Source organism: Typopeltis vanoorti, chromosome 24 (assembly GCF_054136105.1).
Source record: "Typopeltis vanoorti isolate ZY-2024b chromosome 24, IOZ_Tvanoo_1.0, whole genome shotgun sequence".
NCBI classification, from domain to species: Eukaryota; Metazoa; Arthropoda; class Arachnida; order Uropygi; family Thelyphonidae; genus Typopeltis; species Typopeltis vanoorti.
Genome location: NC_143572.1, coordinates 53448279 through 53465976, shown reverse-complemented (window position 1 = coordinate 53465976; position 17698 = coordinate 53448279). Strand labels below are relative to the sequence as shown.

Genomic DNA, 17698 nt, shown 5'->3' with positions numbered 1-17698 from the left:
AGTTCTATTACATAAAGGAGACTCACAAGACTGGGAGTCATTGTCAAGGTACTGGACAAATTGGTGAAGAGCAACATACAGGAATGGATAGATGGAAATGGGATACTCTATGAGGGGGTAACATGGTTTTGTGAAGGATAGGCTGTTGCTCATTAACTTGCTCACTGTTTTATAATACAGTGACAACTGAATTGGATAAAGGTAATGGGTTTACAGTAATACTGCTGGATTTTACAAAAGCTTTTGACAGGATATTGCATGGAATTTTAATCAGTAAATTTCATCACTTGCAGATGGATATGAAGTTGGAGTAGTGGATAAGAGGGTGGTTGGAGAGATATCAGAGAGCAGTTTTTTCAGGAGTAGTCCAGTAGAAGGCCTATGACTAGTGGCATGTCACAGGGTTCTGTTCTTGGTCATTAACAATATAGGAAAGGATCTGAGAGAAACTATTCAGTTTGCCAATGAATCAAAATTGGGTAGAGTAATAGTTAATACACATGATGTTAAAACTTTGCAAAATGATTTGAATGGACTGGCAGTCTGGGCAAAGGAGAATGGATGCAAATTTAATGTGACAAAGTGTAAGGGTATGCATTTTTGGTGGTGAAAGGATTACAATCTATATATCACATTAATGGAACTGTACTCCAGAAATTGGTGAAGCCAGAGATTTGGGGATGTTAGTGGATAGGGAGTTAAAGTTTAGAGGGCATATTGCAAAAGTGGCTAAAGCAGCAAATCGGATTACTTGGTTACTGAAGAATACCCTGATGAGCAGAAACAAGCAGGTTATTTATACCTCTTTATAGAGCCTTGACTACTGAGTCTTGACTACTGCATGCAGATCTGGTCACCTCTGCATGGTTTCTTGGGGATGAGAAGGTGGTGGAGTGGATCCAGAGACAAGTGACCAAGATGGTATCAGGTCTGTAGAATGAACCTTATTATGACAGGTTGAAAATTTGTGGCTTACAGAAATTGGTTGACAGGTGGAAAAGGGGTGATATGATTGAGACATGCAAATTACTAAAGAGTTTTTACAAGATTGATGCAGAAGAAATTTTTCAGATCAGGTCCAGCAGTAGGAGAATTAGGGGCCTATCATTGGAAACTAAGCAAGAATATTGTTAGCAGGAATGTCAGGACTAGATTTTTTGCTTGAAGGAGCAGAAAGGTTGCCAGTCTGTTGTGGGTGTGATTACTGTGAATGAGTTCAAAGCAAAGTATGATAGATACTGTGCAAATGTTGGATAGTGCTTGGCATGATGTTTAGTGCCTCCCTCATCCATGGAGTAGCCCATAATAATAATAATAAAAGTTCATTATGGTGAGAGATTACTATGTTACATAGAGAATAAAATACAGCAGATAATTCTCTGTGTACCAAGTCATATAGGTAAATTTAATGAAGTTTTTCAGCAAAAGTTTATCTTATACATTTAGAAATGTGGTAATATGAACAAACCTTTGAATATAAGGCTGAATCTATTGAATTGAAGTGGTTTCATTCTGATGCATGCATGCAAAACATAGTTTCACTGTCAATATATTAACTTGCAGAATTTTCTGAGACACTATTAAATAATAGTGTCCCATTTCAGAATATATGAACTTTGTGAAAATTAATTTTAAAAAATCTAGTATATAGTGGAACCCGTAAGTTTTCCATAACTTGAAAGAAATGCATGATCACAGTGAAAGAATTGAACCAAAGCGATGTGCTTCTGTAATGCCAGTGGAAGAATGATGGGACATTGTTTCCTTCAGTTTGAAATGACCTGGGTTACTCTTGTCCTGATGAGAGGAATCTGTATGGACTTTTTAAAGTGAAGGCGAGTTAGCTATCTCGGCTTTCTGATATTTTATAGAAGTAGCAGAGTTTTTCTTCCAGAAACATAGGTTTTTCATTCTGGTATATAGTGATGTGTAAATGTATGTGGTTCAGAGTGCCCTTTTGCGTGAGTCCTCAGACTCTTGGAGTGGTTACGTAATAATAATAATGAAACTGTTTAACAACAGATGTCATGTTGCGTGTTTCAAGACAGTGGAAAATTCCAATGAAACAATAAAAATACTAAGTAAAAACTAAAATACTGTTAAGAACTAAGGGGTTGAAATCATTAAAAAAAACTGAAGTATATTACATTATCCCTAATCTTAATTGCAATGATATGGTATCATAAACTCTTGTTAACAGAACCACTAACCTCTGTTCCAACCAAGATTTACTCACAGCTGAACTCTTGTACCTACCTATCCAGTGACAACAAAGCCACAATCAATTATGACTAATGTCCATTTATATGATTCTACTTTTGCTCATGAAACAGTTTAGCAATGTGACACTGCTGTGAATCAACTGAGGCACAGTTTTCGTGGACTCTGTTGTTTAGGATGTCATTGTATCTCTCTGCATTTTGGTGTTTTGCTGTGAAATTATAAATTGTTTAATTATTGTTTTATTTTATTGTTGCAAAAGTAAGGATACTGTTGCTTCCAGTGAAAAGAAAAAGACTTGTAAACCTATTATATTAGATGCTGAGATTAAAATTATTAAATTTAGTGATTGTGCATTGAACACTGAGATTATTTTATCAAATAATTGATCTGTAGATGTTCTGATTAGCCAAGTGGTTAGTACATCTGCTCTCCAACCAACCAACAGACAATGGGTTCAAATTCTACAGCAGGCATGGACATTTGTGACTATCTTTAGGTGGGAGATGAATATCACCACCCAGTGTAAGAGCACTGTCGTGCTTATTGGAGGCATAAAGACCAAACATAAAACTGAAAAAGTTCCATATTTCATCTCTATAGCAGGGTTTCTGGATTATGTAAAAAATACAAAAAATATATAAAATTAATATAAACAGAAAAAAAAATCTTTAGCCAACCCACAATACTAATGTACTATAAGTTTACAACCCTTTCATGGGTGGGAGTTAAAACTTAATCTAGATCTAGATGTACACTTAAACTGTACCCAAGCTACTTTTGAATCTTGGGAAATATGTTGTTGCTAGGTTAGCTTGGATCTTTTCCACTTATTGTTAGTCTTCCTATATAGACAAAGATATCCATTAAAAGAAAAAATTAATTCATCATGGTAAGGGGCAACTACAAATGAAATATGAAATCAGACTTGAAATTAAGCATTGGCACTCCAGCCAATGTAGGAAGAAAGGAAAGGAAGTATTCTTGCTGTGTTCTGCATAAGTCAGTCATCTTACATTCTTAATGAAGGCTGGTGATCCACCTTTCTGAGCACTATAATACTCATCTTACAGTATGAAATATTCTAGTGGTTGCACAATGTATAGCCTCACCCTATCATTTGTCAGCTTTGCCTTCTTTTGGTGCAGCCTGTTTTTCACAAAAAGAGTCTGTATACTGTGAGCATTCCTGTTGCAAAAAGGTATTTTCATACCTTTTTGTTGAAGGAATAGTTGAAGGAAATGCTAACTGGACCCACTAGGTGGAAGATTACCATCATCACGAGGTGAAACACTGCTACCTTCTTATTGAAGGCCTGAAGTGGGGGATACCATGTTTGGCCTTTAGGATAGGGGTTTGTTTTTGTTCATTCCCCACCTCTTTTCCATACAGTGTGAGAGATACTCCTTCAAGGACATGCCAAACATGCTTAGACCCAAAACCTCCATTTTGAGGATACAGCAATAAAAATGGTGTGCTGCTGTAGGTTAGCCTCCAAATAGCACATGTGACTGAACCTATCTGTAACAAATCGGGAGGCTTTCCAGACAGGTGTCACATTATCCCACTACCACTTACATTCCCATCTCATGCCAGGAGAGGTAGTCTGAGTAGTGGTATGTGGGAGGCACTATCAAGGCCATTATATGACAAGGAAACTGGTTGCTCTTTGAAGATTGTTATGTCCAGGAGTCTGTCCTCTCACTACCTGTCCTTACTTTATCCTTGCATCAGATTCATAATCCATAATGAAACAATAAACAGGGATGCTATCACAGGGATAGCATCATTGTGAATAAAATATAAACCTTCCTCAAAAACTAATTTCAGTGAAAAAGACAAAGAAAATATACAAAAGCAGCCAAAATCCCTTAAAAAAAAGTAGCATAAAATTACTTAAGTATAAAGAGCTAATAAGCTTCATTTCGGCAATGAAAACATTACTTAAATTAAGGGGATATTAAATCCCACATAGTTTTAAAACCGAATAAGAAACTCAAAGATCGGAATCAGACAGTTTCTTACTGAATATAGTAAACTATAAAGTATCGGCGACACTACCGTTAGCCAATGCAAGTGATCCTAGTACGTAGTACAATACTGGGCAACTCGTTGCAAAGGTGGGGGAAGTTCAGATCGCTATTCTTAGGTATTTTCCATAATGTAAAAATACACTAGGATCACTTGCATTGGCTAACGCTAGTGTCGCCGATACTTTATAGTTTACTATATTCGGCAAGAAACTCTCTGATTCCGATCTTTGAGTTTCTTATTCGGTTTTAAAACTATGTGGGATTTAATATCCCCTTAATTTAAGTAATGTTTTCATTGCTGAAATGAAGCTTATTAGCTCTTTATACTTAAGTAACTTAATGGTTGCACCTGTTTGGAAAACTCATTCGCAGAGTACATAAGTTCTTTTCTCTATACACTTTGGTATTAGGTCTAGCTACTCGCTGATGAAGCCTCAAAAAAGGCTGAAACCGGTCTGGGTAGTGACCTCCCTCCATAATGTAATAACAGCATACATTTCCTAGGAAATGTGTTTTTACATTATGGAAAATACCTAAGAATAGCGATCTGAACTTCCCCCACCTTTGCAACGAGTTGCCCGGTATTGTACTACGTACTAGGATCACTTGCATTGGCTAACGCTAGTGTCGCCGATACTTTATAGTTTACTATATTCGGCAAGAAACTCTCTGATTCCGATCTTTGAGTTTCTTATTCGGTTTTAAAACTATGTGGGATTTAATATCCCCTTAATTTAAGTAGCATAAAATATCAATAGTGACTATTATCTTCTTAATTGATGTACTTTCATTTACAGACATCTAGACAGAACCTTTTCTTGACAGCAACCCAAATTACATTTCCAATTCTCCACTGTTCATCTTTGCTTTCCACATTACATGATTTCTTTTTGTCACATGGATGGTACCTGTATGTGAGACCTGCCATTGCTTGCCAGTGGATGCTAAATTTAGAATCCTCTTCTTTTGACCTTATCTGGCTTAAGGATTCCGTAAGTCCCATTCAGTAACGTTCATCTGATGTTTAAATACAGCAGTCTTGAAATTCTATCTTGAAACTTTTTTTTTCTGCAGTCCAGCTATTCAAATAGTGAAGTTATCTAGGAAGATATCCACAACTCCAATGGGCTTCCCTTTAACAACCACTGATCAAGCTGGACATGAAGCAGAAGTATTTGCTATAAGCAGTGTCCCTAATACATTGTACATCCACCAACCCAAATTCCTGATAACCCTCTCTGCTCTTCAAATATTGTTGATTGCTTTTACCTAGTTCTCCTTCCATATACATACTTGAGAGACCATTCTCCTCTCAGTAATTCAAAATCTTGTGCAAGTTTCCTCTCTTGCAGATAGATCATTTGCAACCACTTCCTTAAACTGATTTTCATATCTTTCAGTGGAGTGAGGATATTGTCATCACTTTCAGTCCCACCAAAATGCAGTCTATATATATATATGTGTGTGTGAAAAAAATATTGATTTAATGACTATATATATATTTTTTCAAATGTACAACAACCGAGTAAAAGCTGATCACCATATATATATATATATATATATATATATATATATATATATATATATGTAGAAAGTATTTTACCTTGGGTATAATAAATGTTAAAGATACCAAGCTATTTTAAACCTGGTTTAAAATAGCTTGGTATCTTTAACATATATATATCTTTTCTTTGACTGACATTGACCTCCAACCTCACTTTTCACCCATCCAGCTGCTAATACTGTACAAATCTCAAATCTGCCATCCTTAGAATACTGTTCACATGTTTGGGATGGTGCACTTAAAACCTCCCTAAATATTCTCAATGCAGTCTAGAGGAGAGCATTTCAACTGACAGATCAACTCTCATAGATACTGCACCTGAAATTCATCATTCCTCCACTTTCTGTTGGACATGTTGAAATGAGCAGCAGCTACCCAATATTTCTCCTTAATATAACTGCAACCACATCTTCTCTTATTCTATTTTATTCTATCTACTTCTCTCCTCTGGAACATCCTTTCTTATGAAGAGTTCTCTGACAACAACCTCCAGCTTTTCAGGAAAAATGTCAATAAATTGCATGCTGAAAGAGAATATTTTATGTCCTTCAGTTTTGTTATGAAAAGAATTGGTTTTATTTGTCATTACAAATATGAACTGTTTTTTAGTCTTGCTTTTGACAACACCAAAATCTTTGAACAAGGTGATATTTATCATCTATAGCTTGAAGTTATGTCCTGATGATATCAGCTGTTGCAAACTTCTGGACTGAATTCATGTTTGTGTTATTTGAGATACTAAGTTCTGTTCTGATATCCAGCAGTTGGTTTGACACGGACTTGTACTTGTTCCATGGGCTAAGTTTAATACAGTGCAGAAAAGTTCTTCTCCATCCCTTTTCCTAATTTCCATAACTGTGATCTCACAATACAAGACAAGTGTTATTACAGTAACAACTTTTAAGCAAAAGTCATGTTGACAGACTACCAGATACATAACAAAAACATCCACTTGAGAAAGGGGGGGGTGATGAAATGGACTTGAAATATCTGGAGTCACTTTTAGAAAACACATTTTTATTACTATACGAAAGTGATCCTTTCATATGGTGCTTTAAACTGTGAAACCAACTGATTTGAGTCATGAAAAGCCATCTGCCAGAGTTGCAATGATAAGTATTGCTTTGCTCTTATCTTACAAAGATAAGAGCAAAGCAACTACATTAAGCCTTATAGAAAATCACATTGATGCAATTTTTGGCATGTTTATATTGTCATGAAAAGAAACTTAAAAAATAAATAACTGGATTATACAGATATTTTTTCTGATAATTTACTTTTTGAACCTTAATCCTGATGATATTGTAGAAAATAAAGTGCAGCAAAATGTGTACATCTAAATGTTCATGCTTATTTAACATTAAAGTAACATCTTTAACTAACAATATGAATAAGAAGTTTCCTCATATAAATAAGAAACTTCCCATTCTTAATATTAAACTCGTGATAGTCTTCAGATATAACTTATCATTGTCTCTCTTTCTCCCTTGCTTAACAAAAACAACACAACAATCCTCTGGTTTCTTTGAGAATAAATCTGAAAATGATAACCAATAACCTGTACAGCATATAAAAATACATTTTCTCTTTAGCATTGTGAAACACTGTTTTCAGGCATAGAATTAATAATTTAACTGGAAAATGTAATTTTTCATTATTAAACATTTTTGTATTTACAAAAATTACATCTTAAGCATTGTTTTTGAAGAGTATTCATAAAATCGTGCTATTCTTTTTTCATTTTTGATGTTTAATTTTTAACTTTTAATCTCTTATACATCTTTGCCTCGCAGGATTTAGAAACCTGAACATCAGAAAATAAGTATGGTATTAGAAAGCATTATTTCATAATGTCTATTTCCTTTTCTTATTTCCTCTTGAATTTCTTGAATTTCAGGATCTGTTGTCATATGAAGTAGCAGTATTTTCCTCCTGCAGAACAAACAGAACAGGCCTCAAGAACATAGACATTAAACAGCCATAGTCATAATTCTAACCACCTGTAGCCACTACTAGATCCTCTTGACAGGCCCAAAATTTACTTATGTAAATTTCAAATCTTGATGCAGTTACAAAGAACTGCCATAAATCAGGATTGAACTGTAGACCTTTTTAGATCTTTCAACTTATATGCTTCCCATTAATTTTTTTCTAACATAATATACACATGTTCTAAAAATTATTCTCAGAGCATTGAAGAATATCATTTCAAAAATGTTTTTGAAAAGTTACCCATTTACAGTTCAAGCGATTTCAAGTATAATTGAAAATGAATGTTCTTGAATATGCAGTTGGGAATAATTATTTTCAAGAGATAAAATTTGTGAATTTTATTACTCATATTTGTTTTTATTTATATATAAGCCTTATACATAATTTCTTTAAATGTGAAAAAAGTTTTATTTTTATTCTATTTATTTTTGTTCTTTGTTTCATTTATTTTAAATATTATATTAATCTTTTAATAGGTTCAGTCTGAGTCCATGTATGAAAGAATAGGAGGATCAGCAATGGGTGGAGGAACATTTTGGGGATTAGGATCTCTTTTGACAAAGGCTAAAGTAAGTTTCTTGCATTCTTTTAAGTTTTTATTTTAATCCTATATGTGAAAAGTTGCAGAAAACCTATAGTACATTTTTACTGCATATTTATTTATTCATTACTTTTTTTTATCAACCTCAACATGACAGGTCTTAAAACCTATGATGATGCAGCAGTGCCATGTGCGAGTAAGAAGTTAAGACAGAAAGAATCCTCCCCCCCCCCCTTTTTTTTTTTTTGAAGAGTTAATCCTTAGGAAATATTATGTGAAGAAGGCTATTTCAGGGGGGCTGTTTTGAATTAATTAAAAGATGAGGATAACTCCTGTCCTGTCAAGTGTCATCTCCATCCAGGAGGTTGACTGTTATTCATTTTGACCTGAGATCCATAATGTGCAAAACAGAAAGATAAGATCATTGATGAGGCGCCAATCTCCTCCATCTCACAGTTAATATCTTATATCTGTAGATATGTGTGTGTTCACAAGGGCCAGTTACCTGTTTTTCAGGATGAAAAAGCTGAGTTTCTGGAAGAATCTTCCACATCTGCATAAGACCAGCTAACTCACTATTTGATTGAAAACCCTGATAAAGGTTCCTCTTATCATAGATCGGACTTGATCCTGGGTCTTTCCAGCCATAGGGCTTGTCTATATCGACTGAGCTGTGGAGGTTCAAGGATACCTAGGTGGATTTAAATATAGACTGTGAAGGAGTGGTGGCCAACAACTGCTTGTTTTGTGTGGGGGGGGGGTGTAGAAGAGAATGAAGAAATATTTGCAGCCAGTTTGGTGGAATAGGTATCCATGAAAATACTTATAGGTAATGCAACTTACTGCTTTCCATTTTTTTTTTTAATGACTTTACTGATTTTTAAAAATCATTATTCTAAATTCTATGTAATACTAACAGACTTTGGAATTTAAAAAAAAAAATGCACTGGAGAGATTGAGAGATCTTGCAGTGGAGAGATTGAGAACCACGTAGCTGTAATAGCACTTCACAAGGTTGGAATGCAGCTACCCATTATTTTCAATATGCTAAAACACCAGGATCAGTAGGATGTTTGTGTGTTGGACTGTTAACCATTCTAACGATACAGAAGATGTATCTGACTGCCAAAGAACAGGTTGACCATGCTGCATTAGGATGCAACAGCTTGTGAGCGCTGTAAAGGTATGTCTCTGCCATAATTCTGTGAGAATGCAGAAAGTGATATTGCAAGAGAGAACTATGTCACATGTACTAAATGACCTGGGGTGACAGCCTGTCTTCATTCTACTGGTCACTTCCCAACACCACTTATGCCACAGAGGATAATAAAATCAAAGGCACTTCTCCAGTGGTATATGAACAACAGACACAGAGATATCCTCTTCACTGATGAGATTTTCATTAATGAAGAATTGTTTAACCGTCAAAATGATTGGATATGTGCCTCAAATGGTTGCACCTCATGTATCAGAGTACCCAGGATTCAGGGAGGTCATCATCCTGCATCAGTGGTGGTTTGGTAGAGAGTGATGTTTGGGAAGGGGAGGGGGTATCCAAGTTGCATTTATGCAAAAAAGGAGCCAAAACCTCTTCTAAAGTATATCAGAATACTGTGCTGGAACCTGTGATACAGCATCTAAACAACACCTTTTTTCACAGTGGGAAGTGGACCTTCCAACAGGACTTAGCCCCTTGCACACAAGACGAGGACCACACAAGTGTTTAGAGGTGAATGTGCCTGGCCACACATCGCCATCTGATTGGCCATCCGAAAGACCCTATCTGAATCCATGAACTTCAAAAAATGACATCCCAGCATTGTCAGTCTGAAAGTGGATTTGGAACGAGCATTGGCAGTGCTTCTGTTGGATGTTGTGCATGCTGCCATTGACATGTGGCCTAACTGACCTCAATCATGCATAAGGCAAAGGGGGAGGTTCAAACATTGAGTGCTGCTATATGCACGTTATACATGTGGTTTGTATGTGCTGAAAGCTGTAAATGATTTACTGATAGATTAAAGGTTTATGTGTTATTCAAGTTTTAACAGTATTTATGGCTAGACTAGGTCTAAGAAAATATTGAGTAAGCTTTTCATAGATAGTGATATCTTCGCACTGCTGACGTTACAGGAATAAGAGTTTACAGAAGATTTGAAATAAGAGGTTATCAGTATTTAGCTTTGAGAAGGGTAAAAAGTAGTATAATATTGAAATCAAAAATATTCATGACAGTCTTAAAGAGAATCAGTTAAGCAGCTTTCAAACGTGAACTGTGGACTGAGATATGCAAATATTATTCAAAGAGAAATGAAAGACTTTGAAAACAAAAATCAAACCCTGGAGAAAACAATTGATTGATTCATTTAGAGAGTCATATAGTGAAGTTGTTAAGAGCAAGAATAGGAAATTAGATCTCCACGATGGAACTTGGGAAGTTAGAGGCAGTCATAGAAAAGAAAGCATATCAAAAGTTCCTTGTAAGTTGGTATGTGCTCTCAGGGAAACTAAGAAATCTAAGTTATTAGTAAAAATAACAAAACAAAAGTAAGAACATATAAAATGAATATCAAAAGTTGCCAAAATATTCTGGAGACTATTAAAAAAAAAAACTTATAATTGGAGGAAAGAGTACTGTAAAAAGAATCTGAAGATAAAGGTGTTTTGAATGTCTGGAGTTAATCATTTTAAAATTACTAAATGAAATGAGCAGCGATAGACACTGGTAAAAAAAAAAAAACATCCATGTGGAATATACTCATCAGTACATTTCAGTATAAGAAGAAACAAGACTATTAGCAATCGGAAATACAGAAAGGCAGCTGTTATTAGAAATAAATGCAGTATACCAAGAACATTTAAAATGCTAATTCAGAAATCTTTCGGTTCTAATTATTTAGCTATCAGAAACATGGATTTGGAAATGCAATTAATGAATCTGTGTAAATAGTTTGAACTCTTGAAATACTTATAGAAAAGTTGCTTAAATTACGTTAAGTTGTATAATTTAAACTCTATTCCTTTAATAATTTGACATTCTTAGTTTTTTATGGGAAAGTTTCCTTCTTTAGTATTGCACAAAATTGCAATGTAATGGAAATTTTTTGCTTTCTTTTTCTGCAGTAAATTAAATGAAGTTTTAAAGATATTTTTAGACAAGGTCTCAATGATCATTAAAAATAAGTTGAAAGATTTATCTAGCGAAGTATGGCGATAATGATCCCAAGCAAAATAGTCATTCACCTGAGTATTTTGCTTGGGATTGCTATCACCATAGTTCAAAATATTCCGTATAAAAATGCAACATTTTAGCATAACTAAAAGTATAGGTTCTTTATTTTTTTTCTTTTTTTTCTCTCTTTAATCAGTTTTTTTGAGGAAAAAAAACCAAACATGAACAATAGATCTCAATATCAAAACATAAGTGGACAACATAATGATAAAATTATTAACAGAGTAACAGAATAACACTTACGTTAGGAAAAAGTATTTATTTGTAGAATTTTCAGCTAGGTTTCCTAGCCATCGTCAGTACAGTCCAAACCTCAACAAAAATGATTGTCTTTAACTTTCCCAATTTTGGGAAGTTATTCTAAGTTACACTTCTCATTCCTGTGTTTCTTAATGTTGTAATTATTTCAATTTATTTCTCTGAATCTAATAGTTGTAGATGGAATTATCCTCCTGCAGTTGATAGCATATATTTTCATGTGCTTGACATTTAAGTGTTGTTCTTATTATATTTATATCTTGTATATATGTATTGACAATGGCTATGAAACCTAGTTGAAAATTCTACAAATAAGTATTTTTTTCTTAATGTAAGTGTTGCTCTGTAATAATTTTATCATTAATCTTGAACATTTGGGATTCATATAGTGTTGTGTAGGTGAGAAATAATGTCTTGAGCAGAAAAGAACCGTTGTTTTGGAGGTTGATTAGGTTACAGATGTGTTTATGCCAGAAAACGGGCTTGAGTGTGTGTGTGTGTGTGTTAACTTAAGAAGAGAAATTTTATTGTCTGGAAATTAGATAATAATATCCTAGGTAAGGGGAGGGGGGGGGGTTGAGTGAAATCTTTCTTGTATGAAAAATTTCACTCCAACAGGACTGGCTTCTTCATTGATGGTGACACAGTTATCCTCACCGTACTAAAGAATACCAAAGAGATCAGTGTTTAAGGAAATTGGTGTGGTAATAAATTAGTCATTGATATTAATTTAATGAATAGGAAAAATCAATGCACAAATGGCTTGTAAAAGAAAATTTTATTAATAACAAATCATATCGTAAATTAATTTGATCATATAGCACATCTTATGATTGGAAAGTATTGAGTTACCAACACATGTCACTCTAGATTTTATTCATAGTTATGAGTTCTCTTTTTTTTTAAAAAAAAATCTTGGTGTTTCTACAAAATTCCCATTCCAGTCATAATTTTTTATGAAAAGTTGAAACAGATTTTCCAACCTTTTAAGAAAGTGCCAAGAAATATCTTACTTTTCAGGTCATTTCCGCCCTAAGGAAGCTGATACTATGTACAGTGATGTTCTTTATTCATTTGTTTTTCATTTCAAAAAATAGTTAATTATTAGCAGCCATACAGTTACTTCATTAATTATTATTACTGCTTTATATTATTGCTAATCTGACATAAACACTACACACATAACTATTATAATTACGGCTATTTTGCCTGCTTCAGTTTAGGAGTGCCCCTGTAGAAGCACCTACCCAACCTGACATAGCATCCACTTTCCCAATGTGTTCAGATGACGACCAATAGTCGAAATGGACCGCACCCCGTCAACCTCCTTTTCTCCTTCCCCCTCCCTATATAAAAAATCAACCCTTTCACCTTTTCCCCACCCTATATAACATAATAATATAATATATATGTTTATATATATATTACTGAAAAAAACCCGGGTTTTTCTAATTTAATTCTCCCAATGCCTACCCCCCCCTCCACACACTCAGTAGTTTTCAGACATCGCAGAAAGAAGAAAAGCCACAACACCCAGAAAAAGGTATGTGTAAATTTCTCTTCCTTATGCTACATATACTTTTTGGTAAATTTACATCTACAATGCCCTAAGAATCCACGAGTAAATAGCCAATGACATTTAAACAGGGGCACTCCTAAACTGAAGCAGGCAAAATAGCCGTAATTATAATAGTTTATTAAGAGGAGTAACATGGGAATTTTCCCAGAAATAATATACATAAACTACACACATAATCTTTTTAAACCATCATGTTTTGTGTCTAATGGTTTTTCATCTTCAGATACACACAAGAAGTTAAAACCTATAGCAGGTTAAAAAGTAAGAACCTGTTTATTTGTTCTTTTGAACAGCTGCTGGGAAAAATAGTGCCAAAATGATTGTTCCAAGGAACAGATATAGATGGAATGAAAGAGGAGGATCAGAAATTGGTTTAAATAAGTTTGAAGTTGGGCAGATGTTCATCAGCAGCTGTTTATTTTGTGTAGGCTTAATGGAAAGTAGAGGAATATGGTTGCTAGTTCAGCAGAACATTGCTCATAAAAATACCTAAAAGAATGTATGTGAGAAAGTCATTGGAGCAAATCTGAGAAGGATGATCGGTTAACCAAATTACCCTCTTCCAGATAGAAGCAAGCATATTCAGAGGTAGTAAATAGATGTTCATCAGTAGCTGCTTGTTTTTTTGATGCATCACACTATAAGTTCAGTATTCTAAGATTGGTTGGACTTGAGATTTATACATGTATTATTTATTAGTCATACAGGTGAAAAGTAGTGTCTTGAGTAGAAAAAAGATACCTAGTTTTTTGGAAGCAGAGAAAGCTATGAATGTGATGTACTTATGTCAGGAAAGGTGTAAGTCAACCCAAGAAGACCTAATCTTGACCAGAGATCTGGATATTATGAAAGGTAAACAGAAGTGTGATCTTGTGTTAAGGTTGTTTTGGTAATATTGAATTTGACAAGGCTATATTCCTCCTCCCTCCATATACACACATACATTGGAATATGTCAGAGAACATTTTATCTACACTGTTTCGTAGATAAAACACTCGAGTCACTTATGTGATGATTTTTTTTCCTTCTTGAATTGCCTTGATGCACTTGGTTCTACAAGTTTTTGAGTGTGGTATATGAAAGCTCTTATTCCATCCAGAATCCAGTATCAGTATGAGATAAGTGAAAGTAAAAGAGTAGAAATCCTGAAGGTTCCCATTTGTCATTATTGTCTTGTCAGTGACAGTATAATGATGCAAAATAACATGAAACTGAGTGTGGCTAGGGAAAAGGATTTTCTTTAGAAAAGAAAATGTAGAGAGAACTTTTGTAGAAAAGGAAACTTAGAAAACCAAAATAAAATGATATATTCAGTGTTCTATGTTCTGGAAATGTTAGTTTTTGTTTAATCTTTGCAATAATAATATTTTCTAATAAAGCAACACAATTCCAAAATTGTGCAGTGTAATGCTGTTTTTTATTAGTCCCATCCATAAGTTTTTATTGCCTGTAGTCCATATGTATTGATACCATGGGTTAGCTAGAAGCTAGGTAATCTAGAAACTCTGCTATAAAAATCAAGCATGGATTTTCAAGCCACTTTAGCCCTCCAGTGCAGGATGGTGGTCTCACATTGAAATATGAAATTTATCTATCACATAAAAACATTTACAAAACATCCATGCTCACAGTGTGATTCAAACCTCACCTCCTATTGGAGATCAGATAAACTAGCCACTCGTCTAACCAGGCAGGCTGTTTACTGTGATAACTTGTTTAGTTATTTCACATATTTGATATGACAACCACAGTCAGATCAGATTGTGCTTTAATATGTGTATATATTACTATTATTACATACACACACATGGCACTAATGTGCTTATAAGTTTCTCAACTTTGTGTGTATGGGATCAATATAAAAAAAAAAGTGTGTGTGTGTGTGTGTGTAAACTTCTGTATTTAATCTGTATTTAATGTATGTAAATTTATAAAATAATCATTTAATTATTTTATTCATCATCTTTTGCATTTATAATACCTTTTTATTACTTATTTTCATTAAACATTTATTTACTTCTTGAGACATCTCTACTTTGTTGGTCCAGCCATCTAATTTACAGGGACTCACAATAGCTTATTATATTGAATACATTTCATTAAAATTATGGAGACTACAACCATGTTAGGAATAATTACTTGAATTTCCCAACATTTCGACCGTCATATTAAGGTCATCATCTGGAGTATACACACACATATACAAAGACAAGCTAAATTACATTTGACACAATATGCTAAAGTGACAATTATTCGATCAAACACTATAAGTACAGTATTCTAAGATTGGCCTGAATGATAGTGAAAAAAAAAAAAAAACGACATAAAAGCTATATTCTATTTATAACATCATCAAAAAACAAATTCATGTAGATAGTTTTATCACAGCAAAAGTGATGGCCTAATCTATAATTTAACATGAGTGTTGTTATATTAGAGTTAAGATCCTAGATTACTTACAATCCTAATTATAATTAACTCTTAGACCAAAAGGTTATGTGGGTAGAATATGTGCCATCCATATTCTTGGGATTTTTAGACCATCATTATTGTTAAGATTAGAGTGGTTGATAAAAATTTTACTGGCCTCCTTAAATTTATGTTCATACCATGTTTTGGTGTGATGTGAGCAACAGGTACCTTTCCAGACAATTCTATGTAGAGTATTCAGAGAATGATCAGAAAGGCCAGATTTACCATAGTTTTTAAATTTAATGTAGCATTTATGTTCCTTTTATTCTGTAGGAATTGTGCATTATGTTTCACCTCTATAGGGCAAAGTATAGGTGCATTGAATACAGTATACTCCAGGGTTGGCCAGTAGAGGAAGTGGATCCTTGGATGAGTTGAATAAGTTCTTTAATTTCTTTAATAAGTTCTTTAATATTGGAGTTTGCTATAATGAATTTCCTTTAGAACAAATTAATCTCTAGTGTGCCTGTAGAGATTAATTTGGTCAGGACTTTTTAGTAATTGGTTATTGTGTGCGAGTTTGTCGCAATGGCATTTGCTACAGTTAAACTGAATGTAATGATTTGCCAAGTGGTCAGATCTCATGACTATCACAGGCATAAATACATTCTGAAATTGCACTACTCCATGCTAATTTTTTTTTTTTTTATATGAATCTCATGAAAGGTTATAAGGCTGTGATTATTCATTAGTATCACAGTTTTCAGATTATCTACCCTATAAGATAATCTGAAAACCCTATTCTAGAGATCAAATAGAATTTTTTTTTTTTTTTCCAAATCACTTCAAGCCTTCTATAAGGAGGGTGGATTGTAGCCTCAAACTAGTCAATAAAATTCATCTATCACCTTATGCACAAACTTCCATACTTGTAACAAGATTTGAACCCACTTCCAACATGGATGTTTGGAGAGTGCTGTCCACTGGTTATTTTTAGGCAGACAGATAACAAACAAAAACAAACTACACTTCCAGTTGAATACAATAAAATGTTGCTTAATTATTTTTAAGTATTTGCAATACTTCTGATATTTAAATAATACTAGAAGATAATTTGATATTACAAAGTTTGAAAACTAGTAGAGAATTTCTCCATTGGAAAGAATGATTTTTTTTTTTTTCATCTAAAAGGGGGAAAAAAACAAAACTGATTTCTAGATCTAAAAGCACTCAACTTCTGGTTTTCAGATAATTCATATACTATAAGAAATAGGTATGCTTTATTTGATTTAAGTGAATATGATATTTTTAGAGAAACAGTCATATGTATGTATGTATGTATGTGTATTTTTATATATATGTATATATTTAGGGTTTTGATGAACTTCTGGAACTAGCAGAAAAAGGTGACCACAGAAATATAGATATGTTGATAAGAGATATTTATGGAAGAGATTATAGTTCAATGGGACTACCTGAAGATCTTATTGCTTGCAGTTTTGGTAAAGCCATTCATTCATCAAGGGACAAAAATTTTAATCCTGGTAAGATCATATAAATTATTTATAGTTTATTAAGCATCATGAAAAGTAGTTCAGATTGAGAGGTAGCTCTGTCAAAAGGAGAATAAAATTCCATATTAGAGAATATCTTTCTGCAACATATTTTGAATTTATAAGTTGCTAATGCTAAAGCATTGCAAGTTTTAAATGATTCATAAATTGAAATGGTATATTATGCTTAACAAGGAAATTTATTTCTTGGTTTTATTCATATTTGATTCTAGTATAGGCAAAGTTTCTAACTTTCAAAATATCAAGTTACTTTTGCAAGCCATGCAAATATCTCTACATGAAAGCTTTGCTTT

At 33.7% G+C, this 17698-nt stretch overlaps 1 protein-coding gene across 2 annotated transcripts in view; it reads left to right on the top strand.

The window, feature by feature from the left end:
* Positions 1–17698, top strand: part of LOC150093205 (4'-phosphopantetheine phosphatase) — a 195268-nt gene that overhangs the window by 46598 nt on the left and 130972 nt on the right. For both annotated transcript variants that reach the window (XM_090413342.1, XM_090413343.1), the window contains 2 exons: positions 8286–8378; positions 17204–17375. In XM_090413342.1, coding sequence (XP_090269468.1) covers positions 8286–8378; positions 17204–17375 — 265 coding nt within the window. The remainder of the gene's footprint in view (positions 1–8285; positions 8379–17203; positions 17376–17698) is intronic.